This window comes from Alosa pseudoharengus, unplaced genomic scaffold (genome assembly GCF_046254945.1).
Source record: "Alosa pseudoharengus isolate Yale_2024_CS ecotype anadromous, Long Island Sound unplaced genomic scaffold, YU_APseudo_1.1 YU_APseudo_1.1_scf_20, whole genome shotgun sequence".
NCBI classification, from domain to species: Eukaryota; Metazoa; Chordata; class Actinopteri; order Clupeiformes; family Clupeidae; genus Alosa; species Alosa pseudoharengus.
The window spans coordinates 15018805-15037870 of record NW_027468664.1 but is presented as its reverse complement, the minus strand read 5'-3'; the positions used below and the strand labels follow the sequence as shown (position 1 = coordinate 15037870).

The 19066-nt window shown below is 42.1% G+C and overlaps 1 protein-coding gene across 1 annotated transcript; it reads left to right on the top strand.

Moving 5' to 3' along the window:
* Positions 1 to 662: 662 nt before the first annotated feature.
* LOC143136857 (chloride anion exchanger-like) lies at positions 663 to 14223 on the top strand. Its single transcript, XM_076297533.1, has 19 exons — positions 663 to 790; positions 5830 to 5969; positions 6660 to 6770; positions 7947 to 8107; positions 8422 to 8586; positions 8780 to 8932; positions 9022 to 9104; positions 9288 to 9435; positions 9779 to 9892; positions 10575 to 10652; positions 10926 to 11021; positions 11497 to 11573; positions 11821 to 11890; positions 12000 to 12089; positions 12195 to 12290; positions 12544 to 12771; positions 12934 to 12988; positions 13439 to 13596; positions 14203 to 14223. Exons 1-19 carry the CDS (start codon positions 663 to 665, stop codon positions 14221 to 14223), a joined length of 2172 nt encoding a protein of 723 aa, XP_076153648.1.
* Positions 14224 to 19066: the final 4843 nt, after the last annotated feature.

The following is a 19066-nucleotide window of genomic DNA, read 5'->3' as shown; positions in this document are numbered from 1 at the left end:
CACACACACGCACCTGCGCACACACACCAACACCCACACACATACCCGTAAACTCCACCCCCCAATTCCCCTAAAAGGCACACAACAATTTAAGAACTGAACAGGTAACAAAACACAATTATCACACACAACTCGCAGGTTATCACAATACATTTGACTTTGCAAAGTTGTGTAGGCTACCGCGCCAGAACAGTCATGCCATGAACAGTTATTGCACAAGCCACCATTTTGATTTGCTTAGGGGAGATGCAGGCTGAACCCGTCTGAGGGAGAGAGGCGCAGGGAGAGAATGCGTGTTGTAGCCTACACTACGCACATCTCTATGAAATAATGTACTGTAGCCTAGGCTGTCAAGGCTAATCCATATTTTAAATAAGCAATCATGGAGACAATAAGTTAATAGGCTATATGAGTAGGCCTATGTCGAACTATGTATAGTGCTAATGCAATACAACAAGCCAATCAACCACAAACCAGGCACTTTCAATAATTAGCATGAAGCAGCTGGAATCATTACAAGAGGAATTTCTCAGATTGTTGTTAATCATTAAAGACATCAGGGATGTACAAGTGTCTAGTCACATAAATTCCTGCACTACAGCTGCAGAGGATACTTTTGAACTAAGATCAGTACATGTTGGACTGATCCTCATCATACGAGAATGCATACGCAGGGTCAGTACTATGTGGTCGCAAGACCAATACACTCTGAGGACTCTTTCCAGAAAACATATGAGAAGATCTACATACGGCGAAAGACCCTACTGGACCATGTGACTGACTATTTAACGTAAGAATGCTGATGTATGTGGTTCAGTTCAATGCAATCAGGGATATAGGCAATAACGTTTGGGAGAATAGTTTAAAGCTTCAAGTAGTGAAGGTCTTATCCATTGCCAATGCATCAGCATAGAGGCACTTTATTGCCTATCTTATTTATTAATTTGGCAGACACGTTTATCCAAAGCGACTTACAGCTGTTGAAGAACAGCTATTAACATTTAAGCATTTTGACATTTAAGCTAGAGAGCTACAGCAACAGTAAAAGAATAACATTTAAACTACAGTGCAGAGGAGACTATAGCTAGGAATTACCTCTGCATCTGTCAATATTAGTACTAGATGATAGGAATAATTAAATTAATGCTTTCATCAGAGATGCTTTGCAGATGCAATCTGTCTGAATCTGATCTCCAATCTCCAAAGTGTCATAGAAAGAGACAGAATGTAGAGGCCTGGGACAGGTTCAAAGAAGACATGAGTTTAGTCAAAGGATATTACAGTACATACTCACCAAAAGGATTATTAGGAACACTAATACTGTGTTTGACCCCCTTTCGCCTTAAGAAGTGCCTTATTCTTTGTGGCATTGATTCAACAAGGTGCTGGAAGCATTCTTTAGAAATGTTGGCCAATATAGATAGGATAGCATCTTGCAGTTGATGAAGATTTGTGGGAAGCACATCCAGGGCATGAAGCTCCCGTTCCACCACATCCCAAAGATACTCTATTGGGTTGAGGTCTGGTGACTGTGGGGGCCATTTTAGTACAGTGAACTCATTGTCATATTCAAGAAACCAATTTGAAATGAATCAAGCTTTGTGACATGGTGCATTATCCTGTTGGAAGTAGCCATCAGAGGATGGGCACATGGTGATCATAAAGGGATGGACATGGTCAGAAACAATGCTCAGGTACGCTGTGGCATTTAAATGATGCTCAATTAGTACTAAGGGGCCTAAAGCGTGCCAAGAAAACATCCCCCCACACCATTACACCACCACCACGTACAGTGGTAACAAGGCATGACGGATCCATGTTCTCATTCTGTTTACGCCAGATTCTGACTCTACCATCTGAATGTCTCAACAGAAATCAAGATAACAGGCCAGGCAACAGTTTTCCAGTCTTCAACTGTCCAATTTTGGTGAGCTCATGCAAATTGTAGCCTCATTTTCCTACTTTTAGTGGAGATGAGTGGTACCCGATGGGGTCTTCTGCAGGTGTAGCCCATCTGCCTCAAGGTTGTGCGTGTTGTGGCTTCACAAATGCTTTGCTGCATCCCTCGGTTGCAGACATGGGGGACTCGAGTCACATGACTTGACTCGAGTCAGACTTGAGTCACATTTTTTAAGACTTGAGACTTGCTTGATCAACATGTATGAAAGACTCGACTTGACTTTGACTTGCTATTCATGACTTGAGACTTGACTTAGACTTGAGACAAATGACTTGACTTTTTATTTTTTTCATAGATATTAAGGAGTTAACTTTACGATTTTAGAAAATCTGCTTAGGTGCTGTTGCATGCGTCACGCGAGTGAACCTGTCATTGTACCAAGTGACGCGATGCGACAGACCAACAGCAAGTGCCAGATCAAATGAGACAAATGAGGCCAACTTGCAAATATGGAAGGTTCTACGTTTATACCAAAACATAATAATGTTTGGCTTCACAGATGATGTATCTGACAAGTGAAAGGAGAAATGAACAGCAGTCTGCAAGTGTGCAAAATAGCGACATAACCACCACCACGTTGATTTTCATCCGAAGTTAGTCGTGTTGGAAACCTAACGTCAAATTTGAAGCATGTTAAGAGTTGGCTTTGAATCTACTATGCTTTTAAGTTAACGCCATATTAGGTTAAAATGTGTGAAATGGCAAAGTGAAACATTTTCTTGTCTAAGTTTAATCTTGATAGCGAAAATGTTGCCAATGTAACCTAAAGTAAGCGCCTTCTCCCTCCCTCTTAAACACGTCCCTGACTGTTCCATACGTTACAGCCTATTAGTAGGCTAACAACAGTAAGTAGCCTAGGCCTAGCTAACTGCCAGCAATCAGCATAGAAAAGTAGCTTATTTCACATGTTAGGCTTATGTAAGCTATAATATGATATTTGACAGCAGTTACGTCGGTGGCAGTGTTTGATTGATTGATTAGTTCACTTTTTCAACATTATTGGTTCCCTGGAGTTGTGACAGGTCAGGACAGGTGTAACTTGAACTGTTTGAATATATTTTCATGATTTGATGTAGCTAGGCTACCTAATATTTGAGGCATATTGAAACAATAATAGGCTATAGGTCTAGGCCTACTTAAAATACATTTATTTTTATTCATATACATTTAATCTTATTCTATAAACCGTTCAGATGTAGGCTATGTGGCTTGAATGAATGCAATGTCTATTTGTTTGTTACAAATAAAACTCCAGCAGTTCATAACTAGCCAATTGTAGCTTATTTTAAAATGAAAACATGGGTAAATCATCATGAATTTCAATGATTTGGCTATGACTTGACTTGACTTGCTTGACCCAAGCTATGACTTGACTTTGAGGTTAAGGACTTGGTTGTGGTTAAAGGAATTATCCGGAGTAAAATGCACTTTAGGGGGTACATTGGGGGTACATACGTTGAGTTGACATCAAAATCATGTCATTCGGATGTGTTTTGAGAAAGTTCGATTGTACCGTTTTCAGTCACACAACTCGTAGCCTGGAAGTGAGCAGGGCATTTCAATTTCGCCGCTACAAAACGCTATTTTTATACATCTTCTACAGTTCCAAACAACATAACACTTACGTGGTAGTGAGTAGAGTGTCCCTAAAGCCAAACCGAAGTATCCCGAGGTCTTTATGTGGTCGAATAGAGAGTCCAGAATTAATTTCATCAAGCCAGTACCTTTTCGGAAATGTTGCCATCTTTGCTGTAGGAGTCTTATTGCTGAGTGTGTTGTAACACGCTCTGGAAATTCACAATTTCGTCGCCTTTTTTAAAAAAAAAAAAAAACATAGTCCAGTCCATACAACTTCATTTCAATTTCGAAAGAAATACTGGACTATGTTTTTTTTTTTAAACGGGGACGAAATTGTGAATTTCCAGAGTTTACAATCGAACTTTCTCAAAACACATCCGAATGACATGATTTTGATGTCAACTCAACGTATGTACCCCCAATCATCCGTAAATCGATCTAAAGTGCATTTTACTCCGGATAATTCCTTTAAGACTTGAGACTTGCTTGTGACTTGCACATGTGTGACTTACTCCCACCTCTGCTCGGTTGTAACGAGTGGTTATTTGAGTCAAAGTTGATCTTCTATCAACTTGAATCAGTCGGCTCATTCTCCTTTGACCTCTAGCATCAACAAGGCATTTTCGCCCAAAGGACTGCCACATACTGGATGTCTCCTTTTTTCAGACCATTCTTTGTAAACCCTAGAAATGGTTGTGGGTAAAAACCCCAGTAATGAGCAGATCGTGAAATACTCAGACCAGCCCGTCTGGCACCAACAACCATGCCACTCTCAAAGTTGCTTTGAAAGATAACCTTTCTTTACCATTCTGACATTCAAGGCCTGTCCACACGGACACGCTTTTTAGGTTAAGCGCAGAGGTTTTGCTTCGTCTTGGCCGAGCGTCCAAACGAACCCTGTAAATGCACTGCCCGAAACCGCACTTTTCTGAAACCTGGTCCCAGAGTGGAAAAATCTGAAACCGTAGCCCGTTTGAATTCGTTTAGACAGCGAAACCGCACATCCTGCTTGCGTATCGATGATGTCATCGCCACACCTCAGCTGCCCTGGACTTGCACTTATAGTATTGCCTAACAATACTAGTTTTCATACATGACATTACCTACGATTACACTCCGTAAGATAAATATCACAACTGGTGCTGCGCAGCGCCGATAGCTTATGACTTGGTGGACTGAATACTGTTTTTCCCGGTGTTTTTTTATGCATTCTAGCTACTGTCAGTTTGGAGTTCAGGAGATTGTCTAGCCTGACGAGCCAGACCCACATTAAAAGGTAGGGTGTGGGCACTTAACGTTCGCAGTGCTCAGTCCGAGGGGCGGGATTCGGTTGTCTTTCAAATTCCCTCTGCACACAATAGGACCGCGCTATGAGTCCCATGCGTTTTCCCACCAGCGGAGCTAGTTGGCTAGTTGGCTAGTTCAAACTTTTGCCAACTTAAAAAAAGCTTAACTCGTGTCACACTGTTCGCCAACAGCAACATCCATCTTCTTTGTTTTCAAGTAGCAGGGAATTCAAGCCAAACTGTTGCAACTCTGCCATCAATCATTATGTTAAGTCCGCCTAACGACTCTACACGATTTGATTGGCCTGATAGAAGTTTAATTTTTCGAGCTCACAAGCCAACGGAGAGTTGCTAGACTAGCCCTGGCAGCAAATGTAATTTGCGGGGTGCGTCTAGATTTCTAGGCTAGAGATTGTCTTGACCAGGACCACATCTCTAAATGCATTGAACGGCTGCCATGTGATTGGTTGACTAGATAATTGGTTGACTAGATAATTGCATTAACTTGAATTTCCCCTTGGGGATCAATAAAGTATCTATCTATCTATCTATCTAACAAGAAATTGTTCCTAATTATCCTTTAGGTGAGTGTATACATGTAGCACCGGATCAACATTATGTCCTCCTTGCTACTGTTACCGAGTATTGATGCTTTCATTTGAATGGTAAGAAATGACAGAAACTGCCCTCTACAACTATAGTATACAAAGGTATACACTTATAGTACATTTGATCAACTTTGTGCTGTTTACCAGTTTTAATGTTTTGCTAGGTACTGCCAATGATGTGACAAATGCACAATTTTCAAAGTGGATATTCCAGAGCTGTGCAGGGGTGGTTATTTGTTATATACATAGATAGTAGCATGTAAGACAAAATAAATTGTAATATGAGATTTGTTGTTGGGAGATAGATCAGAGAGACTCTCCACTGAAGATGTACTCTCTAGCAAGAGGCTAGCATATGGCATTTACATGGATATCTGGGCCATTTTTCCAAATCCAGTTGGGACTCCAAACGTGCTAAGAATGCAGCCCTGTCTCTGATGCCCATCATTGGCTGGCTGAGAATCTACAGGTTGAAGGAGTGGCTGCTGAATGACATCGCCTCAGGGGTCAGCACTGGACTAGTGGCGGTGCTCCAAGGTAATTAACAAACCCAGGATCAATCATCATCAAACTTCTTAGAAGACACACAGGCATTGCACTGTTTCTGTGACCATTCATCACTGGATTAAAGTGGCTGTGCTCCAAGGTCACGAAACACTTAAGAACACACAGAGAAGACATCGGTCAACCAAATCAACTAAAATCATTACACTTCTTAGAAGACACACATGTGTAAGAGATGGTATGATGAGGCCCTTTTGCACCTTTCACAATGGTTAATTCATTACACTTCTTACACAGCTGTTCTACTGTTTGTATGGAAAGGTAACACTTTACAGTATCGACATAAGAGTGACATGACACTGTCATGAACATATGACACGGTCATGACACATGAACCCTAGCCCTAACCCTAATCCTAACCTCTAACTCTAATCCTAACCCTACCGAATGTCACTTAATAACTGAAGCATTACAGTATGTCATAAATGTCGATACTGTCAAGTAAAGTGTAACCATTTAGATTAGAGTGGCCTATGACATAACCACAGTCAGAAGTAGGTTGATGATTTGACTAGTTACTGTAAAAAGTACAAACAAACTTAAAATATTTACAATAACCTTATAAGTTTGATCTCTTTTGCAATAGGTCAGACATAAAACATGTAAACCCTGTGTACCTAAAGTGCCACTCTCCCCCTCTAATGTTGATGTGATGTCCTGCAGGCTTGGCCTTTTCCCTGCTGGCCTCGCTGCCTGCAAGCTATGGGCTCTACACAGCCTTCTTCCCCGCAATAGTCTACTTCTTCCTGGGCACCTCCCGGCACATCTCAGTGGGTGAGGACACAATAGTCACAATCATTGTTATGCAGCAATATCACATGGGAGACACAGTGGGGTATTACAGAACAATAGTTTTAAAACGGCAGACTATGCAAAATAGGGTAACACTTTACTTGACGGGTGAGTTCATAACACATTCATAGCAGCTGTCATAAACGGCACATAAAGCATTCATGACTGTTTCATGAGACATGACTCAACATTCATACCAAACCTTTCATGAATGTGGAAGACAGAACGATGAGAACTTGTCAAAATAAAAGTCCAAAGTCGCAAAGCAGCATTGCCATTTTTGTTTTGTTCCAAACCTCTTACCTGATCACGTCACATCTGAGTCAATAAGCTATTCCAGTGCCAAAAAGACAGAACATGGTAAAGCAAATAATTTTTGCTTCATAAAAATGTATTTGTTTTATGATGTAACCTTTGCAGATGACTCATCTTTTGCTAATGGGAATGTCCAACCGTTCCAGGTTACATAAACACGGGTCAGCTGAATGTAGGCTAGTTTACCTCCAAGTGTTAAACTCAGTGATTACGAATACTTCACAACTTGTATAGTAAAGTGACATTCAATGTAGACATCATAAGATATTCATGAAATATTTACAAAGACTGAAGAGATTAAATTAATGGTATCCAGGTTACACAAACACAATGTTGGACTTTTATTTTGACAAGTTGTTGTCATTCTGTCTTCCACATTCATGAAAGGTTTGGTATGAATGTTGAGTCATGTCTCATGAAACAGTCATGAATGCTTTATGTGTAGTTTATGACAGCTGCTATGAATGTGTTATGAACTCACCCGTCAAGTAAAGTGTTACCCAAAATAGAGATAGTGCTTACAAGATTCTAATTTGCTTGTTACTGTAAATTAATAAGGAAAATCCATGCTAACGTGACATGCTAAGTAAGTGCTGTTACTCCATTTTGTATTTTGTTTCATGCATGGTATATGCATGCAACAAAATACAAAATGGAGTAACAGCATTTACTTAGCATGTCACGTTAGCATGGATTTAAGGCTTACCTGAATGCATGCAGCACATATTGCTATTTAATTTAGCAAATTAACTTTTGTTAATTTATTATTGATTTTGTTATTGTTGTAATTTTGGCACAATGTAAACATCTACATGTAGCCCCCCACACATCTGTGGTTTCCAGGCTCCTTCCCAGTTCTGAGTCTCATGGTGGGGCAGGTGGTGACGCGTCTAGTGCCGGACGCGGGGCCTGCGGCCAACATAACCGGCTTTGAGGGACTCACTCCAAATGAGCAGAGGGTCCTTGTCGCCTCCTCCGTCACCTTTCTCACCGGACTGATCCAGGTGTGTGTTAGAGTTTCAGTACACACCTCACCTGTTATTACACTATTTTATTGTAACTTTTGAGACTGAGGTAACCTAATGAGAGCAATGAGAAATGAAACAAACTCTATGTGACTCTTCAATCTGTCATATGGTAATAATTTATCTAAGCATTCTTTGTTTTGCTGAAGGTGGCATGTTTTCCTTTGTCTTTACTGGTTTACTGACCCATAATATTTAACAGGATTTACAAGATCTGTCCAAACAATGACATTGTGTTGAAATGTCATAATGCACCTTTGCCTTCCATTGTCCTCCATTTCCTTTCCACTCAGTTGGGGATGGGACTGCTGCAAGCAGGCTTCATCGTCATCTACCTGTCGGACACCCTGGTGTCCGGCTTCACCGCGGCTGCAGCCATCCTCATCCTGGTGTCGCAGCTAAAGTTCATCTTGGGTCTCACTGTACCTGGAATAAGTGGGCCGCTGTCCCTTATATATGTGAGTTGTAGTGCGAGGGTGTCAGCTGTCCACCTGTAGGCAATTAAAGACCAATATCCTGACAGGATGCACTCCTGTAACCTGATCCTATTTCACACACAAAAAAAACATTAGTGTCATTAAGCACATTGGTGAATACTCACAAATGGTAAATGTAATGTAGTGCTGTCTCTTTTGATGTCTCCTATCACAGACACTGGAGAAAATCTTCTCCCAGATCACCTCCACCAATATCTGTGACCTGGTGATGTCCATGGTGATCATGCTAGCTGTGTTTGTAGTGAAGGAGATCAATGACAAGTACAAGTCAAAGCTTCCGGTGCCAATACCTATAGAAGTCATTATGGTGAGGGTACTGTTTTCTGCTTTGGATATCCAGTCTTATCTTACAAAACCTTGATTACTGTACTTTAACAAGTTGTTTATTTGTACTAGACCATAATTGCATGCGGTGTATCATATGGCTTCAACTTCAAGGAGCGTTTCAGGATAGACGTGGTGGGTCAGATGGTGAAGGGGTCAGTGAGAACAGTATAAACTATATAATCTGAATAAATGTTCTGTTCATTTTGTATCTTATTAAGTAAATACATTCAGTTATTAATTTGATTTCAAATTATCCAGTATATCCATTCCACCCAATTATCCAGTATTCAGATTGTCCATGTTTACCCTTTTACAATGTACTTCTCTTTTCTCAGATATGAGTCCCCAATGCTTCCAAATGTGGAAGTCATGGAATGCAGCATAGCAGAGGCGATCCCCATGGCTATAGTGGGATTTGCTGTGGGCTTTTCTGTGGCCAAGGTCTTTGCTGTCAAACATGACTATGTCATTGATGGAAACCAGGTGAGACACTGTTCAAAGTCTGATGAAGGAATTGGCATTATTTACATAACAACTTTTAGATTAGGAACTTGGTGGTTGCAGACCTGTGCACGCATTGGAAGCTGAAATCTAGTTATCTCTACATTCTATGCAAATAAATATTTTATAGCTGATTGAGATTTTGAGATCTAAAACAATGCTGTAGTGTGACACAAACATATTTTTCCATCACTGTCTCAATCATAAAAAGTAATTTCACCTCCAATAAAAAAATGCCACCGTAAGGTTATTCATTATATTATATCTGCTGTCAATCTACCAAAGGTCAATAACATGTATCTGCATTTGTATCCCTCTCTGCTAGGAGCTGGTGGCTTTTGGAGCCAGCAACATTGTTGGCGCGTCGTTCAGATCGTTTGTGGCGAGTACGGCCCTCTCGAGGACAGCTGTGCAGGAAAGCACAGGGGGGAAGACACAAGTAAACCAACACTCCAACAAACTGTGATAGAGCACCTTCACTACTGCTGATTATGTGCTCTGACTGCTGTACCAGTGGGACGGGCTCTGTTGTGCTGTGATCAGAGTGCAGTTTCTTTCTTTTTCTTTTACTTGGTTAGATCTGATTTCAGGCTTGTCAGGGTGACAGCTCTCACTTTTTGCTCTGCTTAAATCATCCTATTTCCTATTCAAGGAAATATTTCCTATTTCCTGGACAGGATGTGATTTGTATCGAACTAGTGCATTTACACACACATACACACTGTGATACATGAACACCAACATTGTGACAATTACACAACTTGCACCGTGAGCCGGTGTGATTGTTCAAGCTGAATCCAAGGTGTTGATTTGATGATATGGCACACACAATAAACAGTCATCTGAAAGCAATAAAAGATTGCCATAACACGAAAACAACCTATTTATAGCACAGAAAATCTCTGTTCACCTGAATCTAGGTCAATTTGTTTGAAAAACCTATTTCCCTATTATAGCCAGGACCTTAAAGACATTACAAGTCTCTGTCCAGCTTTTACAAATTTGATATCAAGCACACTGACATGCACTCGATACTCTTGAAAACAACAAAACTCTGAGATTCAATGTGCTATCCATATATCTGTTAACATTAACATGCTCTCCATCTGTTGTATGCTTAGATTGCAAGTCTTGTTTCGGCCATGATGGCAATGATTGTCACTGTGGCGATCGGGTTCCTGCTTGAACCCTTGCCAAAGGTACCACTCGCACTCTCACTCTGAACACACACACACCCACACACACACCCACACACACACCCACACACACGCACGCGCGCACACACACGCACACTATTTTAAAATCAACTTGCAATACACTGGAATACACCGTGATAATAATCAACACCATAAGAAAGCATTACAAAGCATTGCTCCATAAGCCACTATAAACATGCCAAAACTCAGAGAGCTTATGCATCATACAGTACTGGTCCATGCAGTACTTAACACTTTGTGCTTTCCTTGACTCAGTCTGTCCTAGGTGCCTTGGTGATTATTAACCTGAAGGGGATGCTGCTACAGGTGACTGAAGTGCCTTACCTGTGGGGGAGAGACCGGCTGGACTGTGTGAGTGGGTGCCATCTCCAGCTTGTCCAATCACCAACACGTCTAATGAGAATTCATTAATTAAATACTTTTTTAAAGAGCACTTTTGAGAAGAAAAAAAAAACATGTTTGAAAATCAAGAATCAAATAGCCACCATTCTATGAGATTTATTTTCATATAATTTTATGTCTTATAAATATGTCAAATAGACTGTGATCTTGATGTAGTTAGATTCAGTAATGAATTCATGTGTCAGTTGACTAAAATGGAATCAGAGAAATATGAATGCCTGTTAATCTTTATGAATGTAGAGAATATGTGGAGAGAGATCACACAGTGGATGCTAAGGGCTATTGGGCTCCGACAGCTCAAAGCATGGTGGAATAAATGACCAGAATGTAATAAGCCTTATCTATTATAGCTATAAGCAAAAAATGTGTGTAAAGAAAAAAATGTGTAGCTTTCTCACTCCTCCATGTTGTCCTCCTCCTCCAGGTGGTGTGGCTGGGGACGTGCGTGGCGTCCATCCTGCTGGGCATCGAGCTGCTTACAGTCGTCTTCAAGGCTCAGTTGTGAGTTCAGACATTTAGCTTTGGTGGTGAAGTGCCGCAGGCAGAGGCATTCAAGGGTTATGGGTTAAAAATGACCGAATGTCAGCGATAAATGTTTGACATATGCTGTGTTTTCTAAACATTGGGTAGAGTACATGAGATATTGCTCCTGAACATAACTTTGGCTTGTATAACGTGAAATCTGAGGATTTTCAATATTGGTGAATGATTCACCAGAATGTTGACAGCATGTTGGCTCTTTCTCTAGTCCCCGTTGTGCAGTGATGGCCAACATCTCAGGCACTGATCTGTACAGATCCCGCAAGGATTACCTCTGTGTGAGTAGGAACATCCTCAACTCCTCCAAAGTGACAACTGTTTCTATGCGGTGTATGTAAGAACAGAGTAAACAGGTTGCTCATGAATGGTGCTTATATATGCTGCCAGATCTCAGAACCAGGAGTGATGATCTTCAGAATCCCCTCACCCATATTCTTTGCCAACATTGAGTTCTTCAGGACGAAGCTAACAGAAGCTGTATGCTCCATACTATATTTCTGTTTATTCAAACATATCCAGCACTGTTATTTAAAAGCTGATATGCTGATAGCAATGGGTAAATATAAATCTTGTCATTCTCAGGTGGGGTTCAGTCCTCTAAGAGTGTTAAGGAAGCGGAACAAGGCCTTGAGGAAGATCCGGAAAATGCTGAAGAAGGGGTCACTATTGGTTACAAGGGTATGTTTCAAACATATTGATGCTATTTGTGAAACAATTGAATCCGAATACTTCTATAGCACTAGCAACATGTATAATTCATTGGCTGGTAAGCCACAAAACATTTCCATGGATTTGACCACTGGAAGCTATAATGAATTCCTTTCAGCCTGCAATTTTTGCAATATGCAGTACATTTTTCAGTCTTACATTCAAATACTTCAAACAGTATTGCATACCAGTACACAATGACCCTTGACCATTCTACACTCAGCGAGGAATTTTGGCCACTGGTTCCTCCCCCATTGATGAGTCGGAGGACGAACGCAACATGGAGGATCTGGACCTGCCCTCTGATTACTCCGACCTGCCCGTGCAGGTCAACTGGAACTCCCAGCTCCCTGCCAACATCTGTGTACCCCCGGTGCCCATCCACAGTCTCGTCCTGGACTTTGCCGCCGTGTCCTTCCTGGACATGTCCGCCATGAAAAGCCTCAAAGCCGTAAGTCTCTCTCTAAGAGCGCAGAGTTCATTAGTTCTCCAAGTTTACATGAACATACATGTTTAATGTTTTGCATTCTTCTATTATTAAGAAAATGAAGACAAATTAAAATGTACCCCTGATGAGGAAAAACGGCAAGCTAAAAGTATCTTGAATTTTCAGGCATTAAAAGAATTCATACGAGTGGATGTGGAGGTCTACATAGTGTCCTGTGATGGTACGTAGCACTTGGTGGCCAGTAGCCTGGCCCTATGCAAACATGCCATGGCAATATCATCAGTTAAATTTTCCCTTGCATATCTGCCTATTGATGCCACTGGATACTGAAATATGTTGCCTAGTCTGACCTGTCCTCACTGTGTCCTTGCTTGATTCTCTTGATACCTTGCTGTGTGCTAATGTAATGTTCAAGAGGCTTCATGGCCATTGCACATAACTCCTCAATTTCAGCACATAGATCAGTAATCTATGTACTGGGGAATCAATGAATCTGGCAGCACTAAGATTTCCTCAACCATATAAATCACATAAAACATCAGGTGTCCTCTGTGTAATCAGTTCATACTCAATCACACTGTAAAACCATCAGAGTTTCTGACTCGTCTGTCTCAGGCAGCCTGACCTGGGGTGCAGCAGGTTTAACTGGAATCTGATTTTGCTGTTGCAGTGGATATTTTGGACAAACTCTACAGCTGTAAGTTTTTTGACGACGAGATCAGGACATCTATGTTCTTCCCAACGCTTCACGATGCCATGATGTACGTGCAAAAAAAACAAGACAACACACGCAAGGACAAGCTGAACGATGTTTACATCCAGGCAGAGGTATCTGAGCACAGCTTCTATCATGATCAATCACATTTCTTTAACAGGGGTGTTCAGTGAAACCAAATCTGTTGCACAACCATCAATGTTGTCATTACCTTTGATAAAACCCAGAGTGACTTAAAGGAACCATATGTAAGATTGTGGTCAAAACTGGTACTGCAATCACTTTCAAATTACTAGAGCGGTGTATCCCCTCCCCCTCCCCCCTGACTCAAGGTTGCCAACCCTGATGCCGAAACACTACTGACTTCATGATTAGTAGATAGGTGGAGGGTGGCGCATCAGGCCAAAACACAACATGACATGACAAAACACAACATCAACATCAGTTGAGGGCTGCAACTTCACTTTTTAAATGACAATATCCTGGCCGTACTACTGTTGTCAGTGATATAAGTATTTGAAATGAACATGATTTCTTAATGCCTAGTGACATATCAGGGCCATTTTATGATTAATTGAAATACATTTCTTACATACAGTTCCTTTAAAGCAGGAATACTGATGTGATTTTTGTTGTCTGAGGGATATGAGCAAACTACGCTCATAAGATCAGATAGATCAGGCCACTGTTAAATAGCCATTGATATGTTTTCTCTGCAGGTTTCCTCCACCCAGCTCTAGCGAGGAAACTTCTTCCAGGTGTCAAAAGACCTCTTGGCATCAGTTATTCCACAAGGTCCATCCAGTTGTAACTCACTAAAATGCATAAAAAGTGTCTTTTTTCTAAAATGCACATCTGAAAAAAAGCATGGCATCATCTTTTCTCTAATTTTATAAGCGGTCTCTTTTCCTCAATTTTGCATTCAATAATATGTTTCAATAAAATGTTTTTTGAGTTTTTATACATTTGTAAGAGTGTGTTCTTGTTTATGTGGTCAGCCAGACAATATCTGACTCTTAGAAACTCATAATGATGAGTAGTTTTATTATTTTGTTGACATCTGGTCTGATGACATTGAATTAAAGGTAACACTTTACTTGACAGTATCTACATAAGAGTGACATGACACTGTCATGACACATGAACCCTAACCCTAATCCTAGCCTTTAACCCTAATCCTTACCCTTACCCTAACTCTAACCCTAATGCTAATCCTGACTTGTTATGACAAAAACCGAATGACACTTAATGACAGGAGCGTTATGTCATAAACGTTTATGACTTGTTTATGACACGTTCATGACAGTGTCATGTCACACTTATGTCGACACTGTCAAGTAAAGTGTAACCGAATTAAAATACAGCAAACAGTTTTGTCAGAAAACATTTTTTTGGATGACTATAGAATGAGTGCAACTACTAGGCTATATGTTGATCAGAGAACTCTCAAAACGGAATGTGCTTGACTGTTACAAACAGTCCTTATTAAATTAATAATTAATGAACTAGGTCTTAGTATATCCACTATACTATCGTAATTACAAAACCCTGATACACTTATAAACCAAATCTCACTTTTAGTGCCCTAAGTATAGGCACAACATAGAATTCAATGGGACTACTGTAATAAAAATAATACAAAAAACAAAACTAAGAGGGTCCTCTTAATATTAATGAACAATTTCCAATTGAAAGTAATCATCTGTCTCCATGAGTTAAACTCACTTGGTTTAATGTAGCAGCCATTGTTTTTTATTTGATCATCTACAAAAATGCCCTAAATGTCAACAATTGTGTTAAGAATGAATGACTTTTTAATCAACAATACTACGAAAATACAAAAAATAATGAGAAACATATGCCTGTCCTGCAAAGCTCAAAAGACAGTCATGGCTTTCCTGCACTTCTATTGACATTCATAGGCTAAGAACATCAGTACTCTCACCCACTGTGACAAATGATCCCTGAGGGGGGTGCTGCAGGGAGAGGGGGTTGATGGGAGGTGGCGGTGGGGGAGGGCCGTAGTGAGACTGTGGCGGTGGCGCCATCATGTGGTGAGGATGGGACACGATCGGCTGGTTGCCGTAGTCCCTGGGGTAATGCAGGTAATGAGATTGCTGTGTTTGCATGTGGTGACTGGCGGTGCGGAATGTCTCCTGCGCCATCGAGCGCAACAGCCCCAGGCCGGCCGGCGATGGTGGCGGCTGCCTGCCGCGCAGGTCGTCGTGCGACGTTGGTGGCGGCGGCTGCCCGTACGGGTCATGCCCGCCGTGACTCATGCTCGGCAGCATCATGACGTGCGGCTTATAAGAATAATTTGCCAGTGCAAGTTTGATATAAACAAGCCAAAAAGAAACATTCTTTTCTAAAACCTAAGAGTCCAATAGATTCTACATAACCTAGAGCTGTGTCTTAAGCAAGCTCTCAGGCATAGAGATAGATAGATAGATAGATACTTTATTGATCCCCAGGGGAAATTCAAGGTCTCAGCAGCATACATACAACACAAACACATTCTTTAACAGCAGAAAGAGTAATTAAAGTATATAATATAAAAACACAACTAAGCAGTAAGGACAGTAGAAGGTAAAGAATATGCTAAATATACTAAAATACAAATTATACTAACACTTAATACAATATATAAAAATATACTAAAATACAAATTACAAAAATACAAATTATACTAACACTTAATCTAAATCAATTCTAAAAACAGTATCCACATAGTGGTGATTAATAAATCGGAGGCGCTTGCAATGACTGAGGCAGGGACTGAGCCTGTGATTCTCTGTGCATAGTAAGGTATGGTAAGGTGCTCTAAGGTGCTCTGTGTGAATGAGTGTCATGGTGGTAGTGCAATGGTGATAGTGGTCATGGTGATGGTGCAAATGAGTAAGTCAACAGTGCAACAATGCAGAAATAAAGTAAAGTAAAGTCTATATATCTATATATTTAACTATTTAAGAAAATGTATAAGTGTGGCCACAGTTTGCTGTGGCATGGAGGGGGGGGGGTTATGCATATGTGCTAATGTGCTAATATAGCACGCAAACAGTGAGGCATAAAGACAGTGGTACAAGTGGCTAGTGGACAGACAGTACCAAACATGGAGGGGGTGAAGAGGCAGACAGACTATGCAGAGAAGTATATCTCTCCTCTTCCCTTAAGTGAGGCATTGAACAGTTCAATGGCCCTGGGGACAAATGACTTTCTCAGTCTGTCAGTTGTGCAAGGCAGTGAGCGAAGTCTCCAGCTGATCAGGCTCTTCTGCTTAACAATAGTGCTGTGGAGTGGGTGACACTCATTGTCCAAGATGTTGATCAGTTTGTTCAGGGTCCTTTTGTCAGATAGTGAAGTGATGCACTCCAGTTCAGCTCCCACTACAGAGCCAGCTTTCCTTACCAGCCTGTCAATTCGCCCCACATCCTTCTTCCTTGTGCTTCCTCCCCAGCATACTACCTCATAGAAGAGGACGCTGGCAACAACAGACTGGTAGAACATCCTGAGGAGCTTACTGCACACATTGAAGGACCGCAGCCTCCTCAGGAAGTACAGCCTGCTCTGCCCTTTCTTGTAGAGTGCATCAGTGTTGGCTGACCAGTCCAGTTTATTGTCCAGGTGGAGACCCAGATACTTGTAGGTGCTAACCACCTCCACATTGACCCCATCAATGTGGACTGGTAGAAGAGTGGGCTTAGACCTGCGGAAATCCACCACCATCTCCTTGGTCTTTGAAGTGTTAAGTTGAAGATGATTGAGTTTGCACCATTGCACAAAGTCCTCCATCAGGCTCCTGTACTCCTCCTCCTGCCCGTTCCTGATACACCCCACAATTGCAGTATCATCAGAAAACTTCTGCATGTGGCATGACTCGGTGTTGTAGCAGAAGTCAGATGTGTACAGGGTGAACAGGACTGGAGAGAGCACAGTTCCCTGTGGTGCTCCGGTGCTGCAGATCACAGTGTCAGAGAGACAGTTCTTCAGTCTGACGAACTGTGGTCGCTCGGTCAGGTAATCTGTAATCCAGGTTACCAGGTGAGCGTCCACACCCATCTGCAAGAGCTTGTCTCCCAATCTGAGGGGCTGGATGGTGTTAAAAGCACTTGAGAAATCAAAGAACATGATTCTCACAGCACTTTTCCCCTTGTCCAGGTGGGAATGTGTCCTGTGTAGAAGATAAGTGATGGCATCGTCCACGCCCACTTTCTCCTGGTAAGCAAACTGTAACGGGTCTAGTGCATGGCGTACCTGGGGTCTGAGCATGCCTAAGACCAATCGCTCCATTGTCTTCATCACATGTGATGTAAGAGCGACAGGTCTGTAGTCATTAAGCTCACTAGGGTGTGGCTTCTTAGGGACAGGGGTGAGACATGATGTCTTCCACAGTGTTGGAACTTGTCCAAGGCGTAGGCTCAAATTGAAGATGTGCTTCAGTGGCTCCCCCAGTTCAGCAGCACAGGCCTTGAGTAGCCTTGGGCACAGTCTGTCAGGCCCAGCTGCTTTATTGCTGCGCAATTTCTTAAGTTGGACTGTCACTTGATCTTTTGTAATGGTGAGGGGTGTAAGGGGAGGGGAGAGGGAGGGGTGCATCTGGGATCTGTGTGTCTGATGGCTGTTGACTGAGGTCGTTGTCACCTCATTGTTCGTGATCGCCATGTGGGGGAGAGGTGCAAAATCCAGTGATGGTGGGGGTACGATAGCCTGTGATGATGGAGGTGAGTGTTGCGCTGGTATTGAGGGGGTGTGAGGGTGGGGGCTGGGGGATGGTGGACAGACCACCGCCATTGGAGCTGGAGCAGGGCAGTCAAACCTGTTGTAGAAGTGGTTCAACTGGTTTGCCCTGTCCAGGTCCCCCTCCACAGAGCTGCTGTTCTTCTTCAGGCCAGTGATAACCTTCATGCAGTCCCATGTCTCCTTCAAGTTGTTTTCCTGCAGCTTCTGTTCCACCTTCTTTCTGTAGTCCTCCTTAGCTTCCTTCAGCTTGAATTTGAGTTCCCCTTGCACGCGCCTCAGCTCTGCCATGTCCCCCTCTCTGAACGCCATCTTTTTCCTGTTGAGAAGGGTCTTGACATTGCTGGTTATCCAAGGCTTGTTGTTGGGAAAGCAGCGTACAGTTCTGGTGGGAACAACAATGTCCATGCAGAAGTTCAGGTAGTCAGTTGTGCACTGTGTGACCTCCTCCAAGTCCTCTCCATTCTGTAACACACTCCAGTCAGTACACTCGAAGCCGTCTCTCAGAGCCTGATCCACTTCGGTTGTCCACTTCCTAAAGGTGCGTGTGGGAACTGGTAGCCTCTGTACTTTGGGCTTGTACATTGGCTGGAGATGAATGAGGTTGTGGTCTGACTTTCCCAGTGGGGGGAGGGGGTTTGCACTGTATGCATCCCTCACGTTTGCATACATGAGGTCTATTGTCCTGTTTTTCCTTGTAGGGCAGTCAACATACTGGTAAAAATTTGTGAGTGTGGAATCCAGTGTTATGTGATTGAAGTCGCCAGAGATCACAAAAAAGGCGTCAGTGTGTTGGGTTGAAGCCTTGCGATTGTGGAGTGGATGACGTCACACGCTGTATCCGGAAGA